This window comes from Salarias fasciatus, chromosome 17 (assembly GCF_902148845.1).
Source record: "Salarias fasciatus chromosome 17, fSalaFa1.1, whole genome shotgun sequence".
Lineage (NCBI taxonomy): Eukaryota > Metazoa > Chordata > Actinopteri > Blenniiformes > Blenniidae > Salarias > Salarias fasciatus.
In genome coordinates, this window is record NC_043761.1 from 14,153,273 (window position 1) to 14,175,317 (window position 22,045).

Here is a 22,045-nt window from a genome sequence, read left to right on the forward strand (position 1 = left end):
CTCCGAGCGGGGACTTCCTCTCAGCACCGCGCTAACAGGGGCTCCTCACAGAGCTCCCATTGTGTACTCGGGCCCCGTGGATCCCCCTTTACATGAAAGCAACACATGCCAGAGTTTCACTTCAGGAGAAGGCAGACAAATATTTCAGTCTGATTGAGGCACTCTTACGAAAATAAAGGATACTCTTGTAAGGGATAGAAAGGTATTTATCCATCGGGGGGGGTCTTTTGCGCTCCAGCTTCTTTTTGTGTCTGGTGTGTGTGTGTGTGTGTGTGTGCGGTGTAGAGAGGGCTGTGCATGCCGGTGCACGGCGTGGGGTGGGTGCACTCCGAGTGACCAAAAGCAATCTGCTCTGGTCCAATCAGTCTCAGTGCCTACCTTCACACATAAGCGGCAGGGCACTCAGGTCCGCCAGAGCGCACAGACCCCACACACACACACACACACACACACACACACACACACACACACACACATACACATGCACACACCTACACACACACATACACCTTTCACACACTTTCCACAGCGCACCCTCCCTCCTCAAGGCACCCTGGTCGACCTCTCACCATTGGCCAGGCCCCGGAGCCCTCAGCATCTCCATCACGGCTGAAGGGACCATTCGGGAAAGCAGGAGACAGAGGTAAGCGTCCTCGGCGCTATCTTCACGCCGCCTGAATGGCTCTCAGACAATCAAGGGCTCGATTAAAGAGCCGCTCTGCTAATTGGCTGGAAGTGCAGCCGCTTTATTTCCACCCTTTGGTTTGTTTGGGGAGTTTGCGGGTGTGTGAAATACGGCTCTCTCGGGTGAATGTTGTGATTGTGACATTCGGGCGTTGGGTTTCAGGTGTTTTTAGAGATGCTCTTCAGGTGTTGGGAGTGTCGGACAGATGCTTTTGGATATCTGCAGTTTTATCCAATTTTCACAACTTTTGTAAACTGAAATATTAATGAAGATATAAAAAAAAAATGCCTCAAGAGATTAATGCAATTCTATTTCCATTTTTAAGCAAAACTTGATTATTGAACAGTTTTCTCATATCTGTGCAAAACAGTCTTTCATAGCGCTTCATCACCTGCTTTGCCAGACACTGTTTCAGTAACTCTGACTGTTTCATGCTGGATCATTCTGGAACCTGCAGCGAAAGGACATCACGAAGTTTGTTTGTGGTTTTTAAGGGAAAAACGGTAGAATCACTGGAAATCGGGAGCGCTCAGCTTAGCCAAGCATAACAAGAGTGGCAATCTGGAGGCTGCACGGCGTCCACACACTGCATGCTGTGACGGCCTGTATAAAAGCACACCTCTGTCTTCAGGTTCCAGTTTGCTCCAGCAGCAGGGTGCATCAGGTTCGAACTGCAGTTATTGGAGGCTGATTTGCTCAATAAATCTCTTCTCCTATCGTAGAGGTCGGGTTCACCGCTGAAACACCTCAGGAGGGTATTTTTTGTTTCATATCTGCCTTCGTCCCCAAAATAGTAGCTGAGGTTTCTCAGTTTTCTCTCTCTGAAGGATCGGTGTATTCGGACAGAGCGTGCATCTGTGTGAGGATTGCGCCCTTCCAAGTGTGTGTGTGTGTGTGTGTGTGTGTGCAAAAGTTTATGTGTCTGAGCAGAGTCACGTCTGAATGAAGCTTTTCCTTGCAGCAGAGACTCGCTGCCATCCTGTCCACAAACCTCGGTGGAATTTGGAGTTTGAGTGCTGAGGCAGGCAGCGAGCGGGCCTCATAAAGGCCCTCTGTAAAGGGTGAGGGGTCGACTTAGCCTGGAAACCTGTCTCCCCCCCCCCCCCCCCCCCCCCCCCCCCCCTTCTCAGTTTTTGCTCTCTGCAGCTCTGCTTTTTCTTTTTTTTTTTCCTCACTTTCTCCATCTCACCCTGAGGGCCAACATCTTGTCTACGTCTCTCTCTCTCTCTCTTCTTTTCTTCCTCTCCTCCCTCGCTCTCCATTTCTCTGCCGTGGCCTCGTGGACTCTCTTGAAAACTGAACTCCCCTCCTGCCATCTATAGATACACCTGCTGATGATTAACGCCGGCTAATTAATCAGTAATTAACATATGCTAATCTCATTAGAGCCTCCCACTTTGGAGTCACTCTCATGAACTTAATCAGCCTCGCTAAGCTCAGCGGATCTGCGCTGCGGAGGAAATGAAGGAGATTATAAACATCCAGCTATTTAGGTCAGGGCAGCGCATAGCAGATCTGCGTGGAGTGAAATTCATACACGCCAATTTTAGATCCAAGCACAAAGAGGCATTCTTGTCTGTGCCCCAGTTTCAGCTTCGTAGCGTGATTGTTAAATAAGAATTAAAGCCAACACGGAAATTGTAAACCACATTTTTTTGTGCCTGAAAAACATCCAAGATCATCAAGTCAAAGCAAACCCTTCAAGGTTCTCATGGTTCACTATCAGATCGACTCTGACTTTTGACCTTTGACACACGAGAGCAGCGATTTGAGCCAAGATGGCTGCTCCCTGAAACAGCGAGCCTCCAGCTGAGCGAGCCGAGAGGCCCTCTCATCCTGAGCTGTCTGCACCTCGCTAATGAATTCATTGACCTCAGTGATGGGACCCAGAGACAAGACTCAGTGTGTGCTGCCAATATTACAAACCGGTCATGGAGTCAGGGACAAAACACACGTCTCAGTATTTTGTGATTGCATGCGATTCCTCAATAATTGCACAAATCTCTGTGAAGGGGGACCATGAGGATGCTCGTGCGGCTCGTGTTCGGACTCCTCGTCCTCAAAGCGGCGGCGGCCGGCCCCAGGTTTTCCCGGCAAGCGGACTTGGACTCGTACGACGGCGCCAACTACGACGAGGATCTGGACAATATCAATCTGGAGAATCAGGATAACTACGAGGACTACGAAGACGAGCTGACCATCGACGAGCCTCAGGTAAGAAAAGCAGAGGCTTACCTAGATTTGCACGACATTTATTTTCTCGTTTCGGTGGTGTTAAATCTTAGAAAACATCTTCAGGAAGTGGTTTCACCAGTTCTAATCAAGTCCGGTTGTGTGCAGGAAAGGGGAGAACCACGTCACATCAGTCGGATTAGTGTTTAAATGAAATCCCCGACAGCGACGTGGCCAAAGAAAACGATCTGATTTCACCATTTGCAGTCGTGAGTGTTATAATCCGAGGTCGCCAAGTTCGCCTGAACAGGCCCCGCCTGGCCGGGAGCTGGATGAACCGCTTCCCAGCTATTTGCCGTTGAGTCCGATATTGTTCACTTCCAGGAATTTTCAGCTACCTGCTCTGAAATCTTCCACACATTCGGCCCATCTGGTGCAGCTTCCATCCATCCAGCTTTCGGCCCTGCCAGCTCAGAATGGGCAAGATATTTACGGGCTCCGAATGTTTCTTTTTAACTAATATCGGTTGAAGATGAAGAGGGAACGTGCAAAATCATGTCATTTGGGCAGCAGTTGCTGCTAACTGATAGCCGCATCCTCCTAGGTCTTGCTAGCTTTCCTCAATCTGCTCCTCTTCTGTTCAGTTCCGGAGATTTTTCAAATTCAAAATTGATACCAGCGTCCCTCCAGTTGTCTGTGATGTGGCAGGTCCACGGGGCAGGCGGCGTACGGGAAGCTCCGGCCAGATTCCTTGTTCCCATTTACACGTCTTGGTAATGAGGAAGTGGGGCCGAGGCGCTGCTGACACGGCGAATCGTCCACACGGACTCTCCACTGAGCCAGAGGCTTAACTTAAACCCGACGTGGATTTCGCTCACACCACGTCACACAAGATGTCAAATCGTTCCACCATCTAATAATCGACGCCGCTGAGCTTTCCGGCGTTCCAGCTGAGCGCCACTTGGGCATCCGCTCAGCGTGGGAAAGCTGTCACGCCGCTTTGATCGTGAGTCTCTGGATGTGACGCAGCAGCGCATCGCTCTGCAGGAACCGTGTGGCCACCCACGAGAGAGAACCAGAACTACCAGGGACAGCTGAAGTCTTCCTGGTCTGGATATAACCGGACTCAGCTTGGTTCTGTAGAGAAAGTCAGAAGAATAACACACACAAACACACACATACACACACACACACGGTGCGATGATGAGCTCCATGCCTCTGGAATGCTGAGTCATTACTTTCCGCGTCCAGATCTCATTCGGTGTTTCTTTTCTCTCTTCTCCAAGCTGCTGTCTTTACAGAATAGTAAAGACTCGTCTCCTCAAATACTTCACTCACCCACCTCTGCCTCTTCCAAACACTTTCATTTGACCTGGAATTTAACCTGTCCACCACTGTTCTCCTTTCTCTTCTCCAAAAACATTTGGAAGCACATTAGCTTTTCTCATTAGAAGCTGAGTTGTTCGCATTCTTCGTACAAAGTTGTTTTAATCCTGGAAAATGTTGCTCAAACTTAACGGTTAAATGTGTCTGAAAGCTGTTTGTGGCTGTTATTATCTTTGCATTTGCACCAAAACGCCTCGCGATTAAAGTAAAGTAGCCTCTTAATTCCTCCAGCTCCTTTAATACCCAGAAACCATCACGATGTGCTGTTTAAGACAAACAGGAACACTTGGTGAGCTTGCAAACTTTAACTAATAGCTGCGTATGTCGGAAAACGATGCTACAGAAGGAAAACAACACTTCCTTCATACATGCGCATTAGATAGGAAGCTATTTAATGGGCAAACTATTTTAATTTTAACTTTTCTTGAAGTCATGCATAAATTAAAACGTGAATGAACGAGGTTTCACATGCACACAAAAGAATAAATAGTTTTTATACAAATAAGCTGAACTGAATCTGGCATTCCGTCTGATCTGCATCACTTCATTAAAAACGTCTTAAACAGCATTCTGCAGACTTGAGATTTAATAGTTCGTGTTAATAATGTGTGCCGTCCGTAAGTTAAACTGCAAATGTGACGTTCTGCTGGAAACACACCAACTGAGACCTCTTATTCATGAACGTATGTACTGACGGGTATATCATACATTACAGCAGCGTAACATTTATTTTTTAACGTTGATGGTCACGCTCCCTGTGCATTCTGTATTCCCATGCCGCTTCCACAGGGGCTTTTCTTTACTTCCCAGGGTTTCTGGTTGCCAGCCGCTCGCCTCTTCTTCCCCCCCGGGTGCATATGTTTGCTTTGGAGAGAGGGGGAAATGAAGCGGAGGGCTGCAATGTGCCAGGGTTTTTTCAAAGGCCTACCTTGTTGTATCTCAAACTGCGTCTCATTCAAGCTTTTTTAAAAAAAGGGACACTCTGAGTTGAACATCCTTCCTTTGCTGCAGTTATTCTAATTATTCAGCCTCATTTCTGCTGATCTTGATGTTTTTAACACCCATATTGAGTTGAATATCTTCGGTCTCGCTGTAATCTGATCATATTTTCTGCGATCAGCTGAAAGGACTCACATATGAAAATATCTGCAGCTACCATGTGAGTCTTGGTTCCACAAGGACCATTCCCTGTTTGGAGGGCTGGGTCAGCCTCAGTGCGCGTGGAGGAGTGTCAGGTACTACCTGTGGCGCTGTGTGGGAGTTCGTTGCCCCCTTCTGGAGGATGGCAGAACTGCATCCCTCAATAACCACAACTGGAAATGCCATTAAAGCAGCAGCAGGACAAACCAGAAGGGACTGTAATTCAAAAAGACTTCACAAGTTATGCAGTTATTGCATTTTTTAATAACTTTTTTTCAGCAATTTTATTTTTTCTCTCTTGGAGGCACGGTCTCTGTTCTTAAAGGTCTTCTTTACTGTCTTTTCAAAGTTGCATCCACATAATATTTAGATTTTAACTCAATAGTGTGAAGGGAAGCATTTTCAATATTGCAAATCCTCCTCATCGAATAATGAGATCAATGCTCAGGGACTCATATTGATTTTGGAGGCAAATTAGAAATCTTTCTGCACAATCTGCTCAGTTTGCTGCCATCAAGTGGTGAAAATATAAAAACTATGCTGCAGTTAAAGTTCTCTGGCTTCATTTTCAATCATACTTTCAACAAAGACAATTTCCAGTGGAATATTCCTTTATTTGCCTTTTTCAGTTCAGCTCGATAATGAGGATTCAGTTCCAATACAACACTTGTTTTTGCCCATTGCTTATTCGCTTAGTGTTCATATCTTGCAGATTTAAATCAATGATGTTTATCTATCCGGCAGCTGACTGTAGTGAGGCCAGGATTCACCCTGACAGGGCAAACACACACAGACAGACGACCACAAACACTCACACTGAGGGAGGAAAACCCACAAAGACACAGGGAGAAAATGCAAACTCCTACACAAAGTGACTCTGAACAGATGTGACTCTCTCTTTAAATCAGAAATATGTAGATGCATGTTTTTTTTTTTACCACATATAGTTAAAACCGGTCTGCATGGCGGAGCAGTGACGAGCATTTTCACCTCAGAGCCATTCTCCGGTTCGACATTCTATCGAGTTTTCTGTTGCCGGTTCTGGTTCTGAGAGTAACTGGTGTCTCTGGATGACTGCATTTCTGTGTGTGAGTGTGTCTCAGTGTGACACTCTTCGTGTTGGTCCTGTGATGGACGGGGAAGCTCTCCTACGTAGAACCAGAACACCCAGCAAGCCTCTGTGGGTTTAATGATGATTAGAAGAATAAAAGAAGAATATTTGATTGCACAATGGTTTCAAGCTATATTATAGTAAATATCTTCACATTCAGTACATTTTATATTTAAAGGTCAAATATTTCTCTTTCCTGTGCCAGCTGGTACATATTTGCAGCCAGAAAGAGTTTAAAGACATGGAATGTACGTGAAGATATGCATGAAACACAGAAAGGTTTGAGCCTGGATTCAAACTCAGACCTTTTTACTGCGACCGCACAGTGCTAACCACTGCACCGTTAAAGACTGACTGCAAAAATAAAACCGGCCTCAGTCCCTCAATTTGGAACAAAAGACCAATTCTGAGAGATAGTTGTGATAAGCTCTTCAGAATCTGTAAATGTTAAATTCTCAAAACTCCTTTGATTTAAAACATTTAAGATTACAAGTCATGTGCTTTACAGTGATATGTAGTATTGATGATATTGACTGTTAAATGCACATATCGCTCCTGTTTTCTGACTGAAAATCAGAAAGAAAGAGAAGGAATGAATAAATGATGATGGTTTAGACGGTAAAATTGTGCAAAAAGTTGGGCCGTTTACTGGAAAATAAACAATCAAGATGAGTTTAACTGAAGCCAATCCACAAAGAGAAGACTATTTATCTTTGCTTAAAGTGAAGGAGATGTTTCTGTCTCACTGCCGTTCTCTGTGTCTTTCTCTCAGATAGAGATTGAAACGCTGGCCCCGCCGGACTTTAGCTACCCCGCCCCAGAGGACTCGCTGGAAGCCGAGAAACAAGAGGAGGAGGAAGAGGAGGAGGAGGAGGAGGAAGAGTTGCCCCTCACACCCCAGCTCGTCCCTCAGGGCTCGGGGGGATCCGGGGTTCTGATGGGCCCAGACACACAGAAAGGTCTGAAAGAAAAAACACCGAGATTTTTGGCTTTTGATCTCTAGAACGTAGCTGTTTGATACATGAGGAAGTCCTCATCATCCTCGTGACGGAGGGTTGGTGAAAGCAGCGTCCCCTAAAACGACCAAAAGTCTCAATTAATCTGTCCTTTCAACTCATAATTTCCATGTGCATGTCATCCATTTAACTAGCAGCTAAAGGTTAAATGTGTCCACTGTGTCTCTTTGTCGTCCACAGTTTAACCCAATCATCACTGTCAGCCCTGATTATTGATCTTTTCCAGCGTCGCCGGTCTTTCTATTAATACCTAATCTTGTCTCTAACAAGAGGTGGAGCTGCGTCTGACGCCCATTGATATCCTTCATGTCTCCGGAGACTTTGGGGGCTCCGTGGGGTCTGGGGCCTCGGGAGCTTCTGGGGCTTCCGGGTCCGGAGGCTCGGGGGACGCGATGGTCTCCGGTGCCTCGGGTGACGTCATCCTGATTTCCGGGGACTCCCAGGAGCTGGTCGGCTCCGGAGGATCCGGAGAGTTCTTGAAATCTGGGGGTCTCCTGATATCTGGGGATCCGTCGGGATCCGGAGACACCATGGGATCCGCCGCCTCCGGGGATTTCTCCGGAGGATCCGGGATAATTATTGACCTGGGCTCTGGAGGGTCGGGGGACCAGTCTGGTTCTGGGTCCTCTGGAGATTTTTCAGCCTCTGGGGAATCTGGAAGCTCTGGGAGTTCTGGGGACTTTGGGATTATTCTGATATCGGGAGGTTAGTATCCATTCAGAGCTGTGGAAAAATCAAATTCACATCCTGTCATTCTTTGTGATTCATGTTTATTAATTGTCTTAAATGCCATTTAACTGCTTCCTCACAGCTGTAGTTAAATGTTGAGCTTTTTTTCTGTTCTTGAGTGTATAAATGTGTTTCAATGCCTCTCTCATGTCCTGTCACGTCTGACCCTGTCGCCCCCTAACCTCGTGTCTTCTAACCTCGACCCTTGGCTTTAACAAGAGGAGGAGCTGCCCCTCACCCCAGACACTATCCCCCATGAGGCATCGGGTGCTTCTGGGGAGTTTTCAGGAGCGTCAGGAACCTCAGGGGCCTCAGGGGACACTGGAGCCTCTGGAGATTTAGGGGTCTCCGGCGCCTCGGGGGGATCCGGGGTCTCTGGCTCTGGAGACATCGAGGTCCCTGAGGTCACTCTGGTCCCTGACATTGATAAAGGTCAGTATCTGGTCCGGAGACATGCGACGCCCTGGTGGTACACCCAGTTGAGTCTGAGCATTGAACGTGAATCTGGTATAAAAACTAGCTTCAAACAACTTGCAGCTGAGCAGACGCTCCTTCAGGATGGATAACTTGTGTTGTGTCTAACATTCATGTTGCTCATAACCTCCCATCACATGACATCCAGTGTTGATTAACACCACAATCACTTCATGTAACCTCTCCTACAGTTAACTGTCACCGACACTGTGTTAACGCTGCCGAAGCCGTGTCGTGTAACACCCGATCGGCTTCTCTCTGATTTGCCAGACCTTCTCGTCCCAAATCCTTCGCTGATCTAACCTGTCTCTCTAACGCCTAATCTTGTCTCTAACAAGAGGAGGGGCTGCTTCCGACTACGCCAGAAACCCCTCAGGAGGGTGCTGGCACTGTAGAAGGGTCAGGGAGCTCTGGATTGCCAGAGCCGGGTGAGCCCGACGAGCCCGATGAGCCTGTGGTTGTCAGACCAGGTCAGTACTGAAGAGCTCCGAACCCAGAGCCGAATTCTAAAAACTCCCTTCTCTTTGGAATTTCTCCATCAAATCTCAATATTCAGGAGCCTGATTTGTGCTGACTTTACCTTGAGAGTTAAAAGCTATAAACTTAATGTGATTTGAGACTTTCAGTCCTCTTTCTCCTCAGGTATGCCCACTTGCTTGTTGTGCACGTGCCTCGGCGGATCGGTCTACTGCGACGACTTGAGGCTGGACAGTGTGCCGCCTCTGCCCAAAGACACCACTCACTTCTACGCCCGCTACAACAGGATCACCAAGATCAACAAGTCGGACTTCGCCTCCATGAGTATGTCTCTCTTCCAGTGAAAATACAAGAATATCAAGCAAGAGGTACATTTGGTTTGCTTTGTACCTCAATCCAGACAAGCTGAAGAGGATCGACCTGACCGCCAACGAGATCACGTCCATCGACGAGAAGGCCTTCGTGGGTCTGCCCGAGCTGGAGGAGCTGGTGATCCGGGAGAACCACGTCTCACAGCTGCCGGCGCTCCCGGAGACCATGACCTTGATCGACGGCAGCCACAACAACATCGGCACGAAGGGCATTCATAAAGAGGCCTTTAAAGTATGTAGGCGCTACTCACTCGTCACACACGAGACCCCTGCTTCATCCAACTGTCCTTTGATTGAAGACTGTAATGTCTTGTGTCTCTGTTCACAGGACATGACCAGCCTGCTGTACTTGTACCTGACGGACAATCACATCGATTACATCCCAGTGCCTCTACCAGACAGTCTGAGATCTCTACACCTACAGGTAAATCTACTTTACATTCACGCCCAGCCATACGCAAATTAAACCTGATTCCTGTCCAAGCACTTCTTAAAATACTGGATTTAAATCAAACATTTTCCTGTTTTTTTTATCATTTCTTGCAGCGTAATAACATTCAGATGATGCACGAGGACACGTTCTGCAACCTGAAAGACTTCAACTACATCAGGAACGCGTTGGAGGACATCCGTCTGGACGGCAACCCCATCAACCTCAGCAGGACCCCGCAGGCCTACGTCTGCCTGCCCCGCATACCCATCGGGGATCTTATTTAACCACACACACACACACACACACACACACACACACACACACACACCCACGCCCTTGCACACAGATTCAACCACATGCACACATATTTGTACATAATGGCGCTCAAGACAACACATGCCGACTCACACATTTCGCTCGCTCCTCAAGTGAAACCCGCGGTTACCGATAAGCTGTCACACGCGCTGCTGACAAGTCAGTGCAACTCTGTGGAAACGGTTTGATAAACACATAAATGATCAGTCCGACTCCGACGATCAAGCACATACACACTGCTTTACTGCAACTTCTCACTTTTTTTTTTTCATCAGACGTTAATGCCAGGAAACGACACACACACACACACACACACCTGAAGCATTCATTCACATGCATGTACATACACATATAAACACACACACACATTCACAGGAACTTCCTGAAAAAGCCAAATCGCTCCACAAACTGATGAAATGCAAATTTTTTGGCATTTGGAGAAATCAGTTTTTGTTTTTTTGTTTTTTTTAAAAAAAGAGAAACCCTTGAATGGCATGTACGTATGGCATCCTGTTAGTGTCTTTTCATGACTAGAAAATAAAGAAACAACCAGTAATATATTGTTTAAATATGTTTGTTTTGTAAAAAAAAATAAAAATAATGTTATTATTAATGACGAATCTAACACTTTGGACATTGTATACTAGTATAAACATTTTGAAGCCGCAGCTTAATGAAAGGTAAATTGAGTATCCAATGCAATAAAAGACGCATTTAAACACTATCATTGGTTGTAAAGTCTGTACTGTAATATAAATATATATTACCAAAGGAGGAAAAAAGTTGTTTTTTTTTAAGATGAACTGCAATATTTGGGATACTACACTTCAAGGAGTGTTGTTTTTAAACACAATAGCTTCCACCAAAGGCTCTGCTGTCGAGAGTCGATGGAGTCCAGACGTTTGTTGGATTTGGGGAGGGGGGGGGGCTGTTGAATTTGATTGTGGATGGGGTTAAGATTAATGCTAAAAGCTTGCTATTGTGTGCTCTGTATGGAATAACCACAAGTGAATAAAGTCGTTTTAAAGACCTCTCCAAACAAGGAGCGGCTCAACGTGTTCATTGATAACTTGGAGATGAAAGTAGCATGTTCTTTAACATTCTTTGGCAAAAATTGTTACGTGCTGCATTCATGGGTTTGTTCAATATAAATTGCAATTTACAAAAGTTCACATGATATGGATATCTTTATTTAAAAAAGAAAAAATAACCTGCTGGTAAAGCATCTTTTCTCTGGAAGCATTCAGTAAAACAATAAGAGGCTGAATATGTGTGCATTTTTCAAGTGTTTTTAGAAGTTTTTTGAGAGCAGCTGTCTTAAGTCAACAGTGTTCAGTCTCAGCATCTCCGTCTCTCTCCATCATCACCTTCTCTGTCTCCATCACTATCATCCTCTCTCTCCTCATCTTGCCCTCTCGCTCTCTCTCCAGAATTGCACACAAAAAGAACGACTACAAAAGAAGAGGCTTTGGGTTGAAATGGGTTGAAAAATCACCTCAGTCGTGCTCACTGGTGGAGGCTTTGAGGACATGGCATCATCCATCAGCGAGAAGTACAGCCATGTTTCAGCAAACACTGACACTGAGGTCACCTTAGGTCATAAAGAAATACATAAATGTCAAGTTTGAGAAGAAAACTTATCAAATCCTTTATAATATTAAGAAGAAGAAGAAGAAGAAGAATGAAAGAAACAGGATCTCAAATGTGTGACTGCTTCTCCTCAGCATCCACTATATTATCTGTAATGCAATTTACATTTCAGCAATCTCAAAGTGCTACAGGGCAGGAAAGGTAAGTTTAAAAGGTGATAACCGATATCCTGATAAGGATAATAAAATGATTAAAGGAGAACCATTGAAAACATATGGTCAAATAAATAAAAACAATTGGTTTGAGGTGTGGTCTTGTATCAGTTCTTCGTTTTCCTATTTCTCTTCAGTTTAATTATGGGTCATCTTATGCTGCAGTCCCATATGTTTGAGAACAACCTGGAAAAATAATAAAATCTCAAAACTGCACTGAGATTTTCGGACGAAGAAATGAATGATTCCTTGGTCAAACGCAAAATTTCTATTTAAAGTAAAACAGCAAAGACAGAAGATTATTATCCAGTAAACAGAATAATAAGCCAGTTTCACTGATTAAAGAGATCGCATTTACAGTATGATATTGATACCTTCAAAGAGTATTATGAGTGTAAACTTTTCAGGAATTAATGCATTTTGCACAGCTCAGTCATGGATCCACGTTGTCTTCAGAGTTGATAGAGGCGTGACTTTCTTCCTTTTCGCCTCCTTCGATTCAGCGTTTTCCGGCAATGCTTCATTTCCCGGGAAAAAAAAAAAAACAGATGAAGAATTGTGACGTCAGACGCAATGGAACGTCGTCTGACAGGGGGCGGAACCTTTTGTCACGCCAGCTCGTTTTTCGAGGGGAAAGAAAAGAGCGATGGAACATTTCCGCCAATAACAAACCTGCTAGCCTGCAGCTAGCACTGCTTTATTGTGTCTCTTTGGCATTTTTACATGTCTACACATCATCTTTCTGCCTTGTCTGGAAGTGAATCACACGGAAGACATTAAAATACTCGACACACAGGCGACATCATGGAGAAAAGAACCCACCGCTGAGTTTAACGGTGAATCGGCAGATAGATGGTTCGGCCTCCTGTTAGCTTCAAGGCTAACATGCTCCTTTAGCAGGTCTCCGAGTTAAAGGTGATTATCATGTCCTGAGACTCAGCGGGCGGCCGGAGAGCGAGTTTTCACACCTGATCGCGACTCTCAGGAGGAGTCGCCTCCTATTTTATCCACTGTAGGGTTTTTTATTTTTTTAATTCCTTATCCGGAAAATCTTGCGTTGGCAAGTTTTTCTCCAGGTGAGTTAAAAAAAGAGAGATACACTTATACATTGCTGTGTTATGTAGATGAATTTATGGATATTTTTTTACCTAAAAATTAGCATTTATTTGTACTAACTGAAAATTTTTCATGTAGTGTATTAGATAAATTATTAGATAAATAATGACAATAATCCGTGGTGCCATAGCGAAACAGCTGTATTCTTCTGTCACTCCAGCAGATCGTCCTGCTGTGCAGACCTGAAAGATGAAGATGTTCTCAGTGGCACATAAGACGGTGTTCGTGGTGGACCACTGCCCCTACATGGCGGAGTCCAGCCGGCAGCAGGTGGAGTGCGACGTGCTGACCAAGAGCCGGGCCCAGGGGGTCATCCCTTTGGCCCCCGTGTCCAAGTCCCTGTGGACCTGCGCTGTGGAGTGCTCCATGGAGTACTGCCGGATCCTCTACGACGTTTACCCCAGGGACAAACTGGTTAGCTGCTGATATTTACGTTTAAAGTGCTGTGAATTAAACGAGATCGAAGCATTTAAGTGTTTTTTTTAACAAGCTGCTGTACAAAAATGTGTGTATTCTACAGGTTAATTACATAGTGAGTGATTCAGAATTCCACATATTGAATAGCTGGAGGCGGGAAGATCAAACCACTCTTGAGGTAATACGGTTGACTAATCCAGATTTGAGTATCAAACAAAAGCGACCTCCTTTTGGCAGACATTCATTTCTGTCATGGTTTCTCTCGCTGCAGCTCATGTCGGCGCTGGCGGCCGTCGGGCCCCCGAACCCTCGAGAGGACCCAGAGTGCTGCAGCATCCTGCACGGCCTGGTCGCCGCTGTGGAGTCGCTGTGCAAGATCACCGAGCTGCAGCACGAGAGGCGCACCGCCATGATGGACACGGCCGAGAGGGTGTCCAACCGAGGCCGGATCATCTGTCTGACCAACGCTAAAAGGTAGACGGAGACGGTGGCCGGAAAATCAACATCTCCTGAAATTGTGCACAAAGCACTCGGTGTATATTTGTACAGAGGACGTCATTCATCCCAGCTCTGTCTGTGTTTTCTTGCTCAGTGACACTCATGTGCGGATGTTGGAGGACTGCATTCAGGAAACCATTATGGAGCAAAACAAGCTGGCAGCAGGTTCAGACAGGTCGGTGAAAGCAAAAAGCAAAAAAAATATCACATTTAAACACTATCACTTTAAACTACACTCGAATGAAGTGTTGACTTCATTTCTATTTCTGTTTTTTTTTTTCCCCCCTATATCATAATTTTCAGACTGATGGCGATCCAGCAGTGTGATTTAGTCCTCGTTCACATCTACCCGCAGGGGGAGGACACGCTGGTGTCCGATCGACCCAAGAAAGACGTGAGTAGCAGGCTCAGCGTGTGTCCCGTCAGCCTCGCATCGCTGCTGCCGCTCACCGTATCTCCTCTCTGGCCGCCACAGATTTCTCCTCTGCTCACCAGCGAGGTGCACAGCGTCCGGGCCGGGAGGCACCTCGCCACCAAACTCAACATTTTGGTCCAGCAGCACTTTGACTTGGCCTCCACCACCATAACAAACATCCCCATGAAGGTAAAGAGCTCCTCCTCCCCCTGACTCGTCCGGTCTTGAACGCCATCGCACCTAAACGTTAACCTGATAAACATGTCTGTCATAAACCTGTTGCTACTAGTATTTAAGTCATGTCAGATTTCAACTCTCCGCACATTCTTTTGATCATTTGCTTATTTTCATGTTTTTAGTCCTTTTTTATTTCCTTCTCTTTTCACTCTGCTTGCTCAGCCTTTCAGTGTGAGCTCCTCATCCTCTGTAATAACCTCAGAATCTCTTCAGTTTCACTTTTTTTTCTCGTTTTTTTTTTTTTTTATCTCATTTGCATGTTGATATGACTGTGAACCTGCTGCTGGTTTCATGCTGTATTTTCTGTTTTGCTAGCCCACATTAAATGTTTGCGAACAGGTTAGTACTCTGATCACACACACATCAAAATGAGGAAGGGGCAGCGCTGACACCTGTAGCATAAACACACTGAGCTCTACTGTTGCAGATAGATTTTTGTGAAGACTTTAATTTGATGTTCCAGTGGATCCACAGATTTGCCGATGAGGCTCACATGAAGAACAGGCAACTCTGGTTTCATGTAGATTTCAAAGGTAAAAACTTGCAGAGCAGGAAGTCGAACTGCAGACGGGTAAATTTGTTTGGAGTTTTTCCCAAAAAAAAAAAAAAAAAAGCATGATGTTGAAATCGGAAAACATTTTACCGTTATGTGAAAACATCTGCGACCAGAGTTGCCTCTTTTGAGCCGTTCGATCTGTCAGGTGTGCACATCCTTAAAAGTTGTTGAAACTCCTCTCTGTCTCTGTCCCTCCACTTCTGCCCTCCTCCCCCCTCCCATGAGAAACACCCTCCATGTAGTGTCTCTCTGTGGTCCATTGTGCCGTCTTGACTACGAGCTTTAAAACACAACCATCCCTGATCTGTCCGACTCCGGTTCCACCTGTAGCTCCCCGCATAGCGCCACTCCCCCAGGATGGTAATCCCAGTGGTATTAATCAAAGACTCAATAGAGGATCAATGCTTTGAACATTGAGCCCCGGTTTCTGATGTAAGCAGAAGAAAACAAGCTCGATTTTTCCGACATTTTCCTTTCTTTCTTCCTTTTGTCCATCCCCCCCATTCGCCCTCCGGAACATGAAATCAGCAGTGTTTGTCGTGTCTGCGTGTCGGTGTGTGAGCGTGCACGTCTTTCCCCCTCGAGGCGGCTTCGCTCCAACACGTGTTTTTCTGTTTGTTGTTTGTGCGGGCGGACAGGAGGAGCAGCACGCCAACACGTCGGCCAATTATGACGTGGAGCTCCTGCATCACAGAGACGCTCACCTGGAGTTCTTCAAGAGCGGTGAGTCGGTGCAGACGCACAATCGCTGCCTCCCAGAGTCATTTTCCTCTTTAGATCCGCTGATTCTCTGAAGTCATTGATGAATGTGTGTTTGTCGTGCAGGAGATCTGCATATGGCCGGCACCAGCACTCGGGAAAATGGGCTCAAGGAGACGATCACGCTGAAATGGTGCACTCCTCGAACCAACGGTATAGGTGGGCAAATTCGCCTCCACTTCTCACTTCCTATCGTATCCCTTAAATATTTCAAACTCCTGCTACATCAGAACAAAGTTGTGTTGCTTTTACTTGCTAAAATGTGTTTTATTGACAGTTTTGACTTGGTTGTATTAAAAGGGATGATTGTTGTTCTAATTTTGTGTTTGTGTTTGTTTTTTTTTTCCCGCCTCAGAGCTGCATTACTGCACAGGCGCTTATCGCATCTCCCCCACAGACGTAAACAGCCGCCCCTCCTCCTGCCTGACAAACTTCCTTCTTAACGGTGAGAATAATTCTCTGTAAACTTCCTGATCCGTCGCATCCGTAGGTTTGTGACCTTTATTCTTTTAACCGTTGGAGCTCAGTGTTTCTGATCGAATCCCGTTTCCGACCGCAGGCCGCTCGGTGCTGCTGGAGCAGCCGAGAAAGCTGGGTTCAAAGGTCATCAGCCACATGCTGAGCAGCCACGGAGGCGAGATCTTCCTGCACGTGCTCAACAGCAACCGCTCCACCCTGGAGGACCCGCCCTCCATCAGCGAGGGCTGCGGCGGCCGAGTGACGGACTACCGGATCACAGTACGTCCAGCTCACACTCAGCTCTCTGGAAGCATCTCGCCCTGGTAGTAACAAGTTCATTTTTTTGTTAGGATTTCGGTGAATTCATGAAGGAAAACCGGCTGACTCCAGTTTCCGAGTCCTCCCATGATCCCTCGCTGAAGCTGCCGATCGAGAGGGGCAAGGCTCAGCTGGAGCGCCACACCCGATACTGGCCCATGATCATCTCCCAGACCACCATCTTCAACATGCAGGCAGTAAGCAGTGATGATGAGGAGACGCAGCAGATCTGCTCTGCTGGGGTTTTGTTTTCTGAAGTTCTGCTTCCCTCCACCAGGTGGTGCCGCTGGCCCTCCTCATCGTGAAAGAGACTCTGACGGAGGAGGACGTCCTGACCTGCCAGAAAACCGTCTACAACCTGGTGGACATGGAGAGAAAGAACGACCCGCTCCCCATTTCCACGGTGGGATCCAGAGGGAAAGGCCCCAAGAGGTGATTCTTTAAACCTGAAAATGTAGAATAGTTTCTCCGGTTTCCTCATATTTCTGTGATCCGCCGTGATCGTCAGGGACGAGCAGTACCGCATCATGTGGAACGAGCTGGAGACGCTGGTGAAGACGCACGCCGGAGCCACGGACAGACACCAGCGGGTGCTGGACTGCATCGTGGCCTGCCGCAGCAAGCCGCCCGAGGAGGAGGAGAGGAAGAAGAGAGGGAGGAAGAGGGAGGACAGGGAAGACAGGACGGAGAAGAACGGCAGCAAGGAGACGGAAGACAAAAGCTGGCAGGACTCTGAGAAGTCAGTAGTTCGCAGCGAAAACATTCCCAACATCACGCCGAGAGGAAAGATAACCTGAACTCCGTTCCTCTGTTGTGCCGCAGGCTGAAGGGTTTGTTGGAGAAAGAGGAAGAGTCCGAGGTGATCAAGGGACTCTCCGGATTCGCCGGAGCCGCTCAACAAGAAGCCGCGTCTGAACTCGGATGACCTTCAGCCTCCGGACAGAGCCAAAGGTACCGGAGACAAACATACCGAATCCATTTCCTAGACTTCTGTCACTGAGATTAGAACCCTTCCTTCGGCTCTCTGCAGGTCCCGTCTCGCTCCTCTCCATGTGGACCAACCGGATCACCGTCGCCAATTCCAGAAAGCACCAGGAGTTCGTCGGGAGGGCGAGCTCGGTGAACAACAAGTTCGAGTTGTACCAGCACCTCAAGGAGGAGAACGGGTGAGCAGGCGTAATCCAGGCACTGTATAATCCAGCACACGAACCGGATTTGACATTTTCCCTGTTCACAGGATGGACGTTCATGAAAACGGGAAAGCCTCCAGATGATGTTTCCACAGGACCAGATGGTGGACCAGTGTTTTTTTCACAGTCGGGTGTCGCCTTGGACATCAGACGCCAGAGACATTGAACTCTCTAACGAGGGATTTCTAAGTTCATTTTGTACCTGAGAGATTTTGTAGATACGCTTGTTCACATCTTGTACGACTCGGTGAAAGCTGTCAGTAAAGACCTCCGCTGTTGGCTTCGCGCACAAATAATGATGAATGTGGACGAATTTCTTGTGTCTCGTCATTAACCCGAACCCCGGACTAAAACATTCTCCCGCTTCTGAAGTGTTCAATAAGACATAATCGAATAAAAACTAGTGTCAGTTACACATAAAAATATATAATCATGAAATTGTAAAATATACCAAAACGTCTGGTATTATGGATTTCTGACTCTGTAAGAAGTTTTCCGATCCGCTTCCGCATTGTTTGTGCTAGAACGTGTGTTTTACAATCTCCTGATTATATTGTAATTTATTTGATGATGACTTATTCCTCTGTATCGCCGCTGTGCTCGGCTCTAACAGTGCGATGATCTGGTTTTTTTTTTTTGTTTTTTTTTTACCGGCAGTAAAAGTTAGCGTATGAGTGGCGCCGTGCCCGTTTCTGTGAGTTTAAATCAAATTCAAAAGAAATGTGGTGACCATGAAGTGTGTGAAAAACTCATCAGGTTGGCGAGATTTCTGCTGCAGAAGTGTTTGGACAGAATTTTCAGTCTAGATCAGAGTCCTCAGTGTGGAAGGAGGGAGACACATTCACAAAAGGATAATCTAACCTAAAGGACCTTAAATAAATCAGAGGCACATCTGTTTTTTCACTTTATTCTTATACGTCCAACAGCGGATTTTAAATCTAATGGAAAAGTTCTTCAGAAAGTGGTTGACATTATTATTCTTACTTCCAGCTCTTGGCTGTAAATAAACCAAACGGACTGAAAGCAGGATTCAGATTAGATTAAACCGACATTCTATAGTGACTTTTCACCAATAAATTCGAACAGTTCATTATGTGGACAGTTCTAATAAAAATTAAAAAATCTCCTGGGATGTTGTTGAGACATTTCACTCAGAAATACAGCAGTGGATTTGACCTTTTCCCACCGAAAAGTCAAACGTGGATCAAATTCTAACGTTTTTAGACAATCGAATGATCTGATTCCAGTGTGGATGATTAAATATGTCATTAGAATCTCAAACTGTTGAACTATAATCTGCCAAGGTACGGAAAAAAAAAAAGAAAGTTCAAATAAGAAAAGACATACATCCTGGACAAAAGACAGTCTGACAGCAAGACAGGGAGAATTTATAAAGCTGACACAAAAAACACTTCATCTCAGAATATTCAAGACATTAACCAAACATTAAGTAGAGAGAATAGTAAAATGATGTGACGAAACTGGAGTCCAAAAGATCGATTCAAGAGGATTCAACTCCTGAACTCGAACACTTTGTCAAATTCTCTCAGTGTTCGGAAACTGACATTAATCAGAAATTGTGTTGGCTTGCCAAGGCCAAAGTCTCTGCACAAAGGGCGTAGAGTGGACAAAATGGGGATTTTTCCACTGGATCATTCATTAAGCTGTGTAAATATCGAAGGAGATCTGTTGGAACCTGCTTGAACCCAAAGTTCACCGCATGGCGCTCCGGGATCGGCCGGCTCATTCGTCATGAAGTGAACGTAATAGAGAATATTCTGTTGTAAGATGAAGAAGAGGAATCTTGAATAATTTGATTAAAAAGGTATTTGAGTCAGAGTTGAACTGTATGGATTCAACATTTCTGTCCCAATTAAAGGTTAAAACTTGAAGAATTAAAAACAAAAGGTTATTTTGGTATAATAAGCATAATCTAGAGGACGTAGTCTTGGTATGAGCTATTTCTAATGAAGTTATTACTTATATAGATAAACAAAAAGCCTTTTGTCTGTGACGATATACGGCGAAGCAAGCGCAGGACGCCAAGGTGCATCACATGTAGGGAGTAAAAACAGACTGGATGGAAAAATACTGAGAAGGTGGGAGGAGACGTTACAGTGGATGGCCAGACGCCAGCGTTTCAAAACAAAAGGAGGAACAGGAAGGCACGAGGCGGACACTATAAAATACAGCAAGGCGCACAATGAGCGCTAGAACTCAATCTTTTGGCTTATGGCCACCTCAAAAAAAGAACAAAGAAGAGTCAGGGTGAAGCCAAAATGAAGCCTGATCAGTGAATATTGACTGACATTAACCCTCTTCACTGAATACATGGTAGATGCATTGGATCTGCCTTCATTGGTGAACTAGATAAACATCAGATCACAATCTGTTTTACAGCCATTCGCCTCACGTCTGTGTTTTTTATTGACTGCTTGCTACGTAAACCTCAACGCCTTAAATCATTTATATTTTGTATGATCAAAAACCGTCTGAACCCATGATGCTCTTTCCTTCATTCGTCCATTGATGCAGCTGTACAAGGTCCACAGGACAGCCTGAATGTACAAAATGTGGATGGACGACATTCAGAGCTGCCTACCAGATGCCTGAGAATGAAACAGGATCCTTTGTTTTATTAAACATGTGATCTAAATGACTGGACAGGATTCAGAAGTCAGCGGTGGCAGATTTACCCTGTGAGTCCACAGAGGATGCTCTCATACTCTCCAAGTTTGAGATGATGCGAGGAAACTGTTTGATGGTCGATATCTGTTCTGGCAAAAAAGGGAGGAAAAACAGTCCTGCAGGCCAGAATGACGTTGACGACACTAGTTCTTTGTGTGGCATGAAGGTGTGCATCTTACCTGGGCTGTGATTGGAAGGTGGCACCAAACCAAGCCTATAAGCTTAGTGAGTGGCCTGCGCGTTGGTGTCGGTGCGGTGGTTGCAGCGTTTGGTAACCAGCCGAGATTTCCTCGTTTGGACCACGGTTGTGAGCCTCAGGTGATCCACTTTGGTTTGCGCCCCAAGTTTAGGACTCCTCGCTCGGGGTAAGTTGCTCGTTGTTCTGCTTGTGTCATTTTTGCCTCGGGCCAATGCTGATCCCAAATTACGCTTGTAAATCCGAGCTGCAGCAGGGACAAGCCACTAATATCCTCATTGGCTCTCCCCCTTCTCCTGCTGCCTGTGCGCACGTGCTTGCTCCGACAGGTAAGATTCAAACGTGTTTAGGTTAGTTTCCCACAACGTGTTAATGTTCGTGTCTCCATTGTAGGCACCAATCTCCAGTGTGCGGTCCATAACGAGGGCCGCCACTCCCAGAAAGGATACGTTGCCTTGTCCTGCGTTGTCCCACATTATCTCCAGGGCTTAAAGTCCAATTAAAGCAGAAATAAATTTGTGTTATTAGTTAGTCACACTTGTTATGACCCGGAGAGTGACACATACTCTTCAAGGACACAGGACAAACACAGGATGAGGGTTCAATCATTTATTCAACACTTTCTCCAGAGTCGGCGTCTTGACGCACATCACACCCCCACCCAGAGACACTGAATAGGATCGCGACAGGCAAAAAAAACAAAAAAAACAAAACCATAATGATCGACCTATTCAGTGCAAAAAAAACCCCATCTACAGGCACGACAGAGCATCAGCCACCACGTATGGCCTGAACAGGGCGCACCTGACCTCCCCCAACTCTTTTCCCAGATACTGTTGCTTGACCAAATTCGCATTTAGATAGATTAATGGTTCGATTAGCCTCATTCAGACGCACAAAACAGAACTCAAATGATTCATGTGCCCCCTCCATGTGGCAGAACAAATAACCAAGTCGTCGATGTAAGCCTCACAAAATGGCAAACAAGACAAAATGACATTCATAAGCTGCTGAAAAGTCGCTGGGGCATAGCACATCCCGAAAGTCACAAACCGGGCAGCCCCAACATGGTCCACACAGTCCTC

General features: G+C 45.9%; 2 protein-coding genes across 4 annotated transcripts; both read left to right on the forward strand.

Moving 5' to 3' along the window:
• Positions 1-415: 415 nt before the first annotated feature.
• Positions 416-11,201, forward strand: epyc (epiphycan). Of its 3 annotated transcripts, none has more exons than XM_030113581.1 (8): positions 416-643; positions 2,698-2,899; positions 7,267-7,453; positions 9,356-9,514; positions 9,591-9,793; positions 9,890-9,985; positions 10,108-10,279; positions 10,314-11,200. In XM_030113581.1, exons 2-7 carry the CDS (start codon positions 2,705-2,707, stop codon positions 10,276-10,278), a joined length of 1,011 nt encoding a protein of 336 aa, XP_029969441.1. In that variant the 5' UTR covers positions 416-643; positions 2,698-2,704; the 3' UTR covers position 10,279; positions 10,314-11,200. The 3 variants fall into 3 exon arrangements, with proteins under 3 accessions (XP_029969441.1, XP_029969439.1, XP_029969440.1); XM_030113579.1 differs by lacking the exons at positions 416-643; positions 2,698-2,899; positions 7,267-7,453 and adding exons at positions 7,639-8,215; positions 8,459-8,671; positions 9,052-9,183 and having other exon boundaries at positions 10,314-11,201; XM_030113580.1 differs by lacking the exons at positions 416-643; positions 2,698-2,899; positions 7,267-7,453 and adding exons at positions 7,640-8,215; positions 9,052-9,183 and having other exon boundaries at positions 10,314-11,201.
• Positions 11,202-12,755: 1,554 nt separating this feature from the next.
• ints13 (integrator complex subunit 13) lies at positions 12,756-18,755 on the forward strand. Its single transcript, XM_030113578.1, is given in 18 exon segments — positions 12,756-13,187; positions 13,388-13,641; positions 13,748-13,822; positions 13,916-14,118; positions 14,237-14,317; positions 14,446-14,536; positions 14,618-14,746; positions 15,989-16,073; positions 16,176-16,268; positions 16,465-16,554; positions 16,669-16,847; positions 16,919-17,083; positions 17,164-17,318; positions 17,395-17,625; positions 17,709-17,754; positions 17,756-17,837; positions 17,917-18,052; positions 18,124-18,755. Coding segments are annotated over 17 exon segments (2,103 nt in total). The 5' UTR covers positions 12,756-13,187; positions 13,388-13,416; the 3' UTR covers positions 18,161-18,755.
• The last annotated feature ends 3,290 nt before the right edge of the window (positions 18,756-22,045 follow it).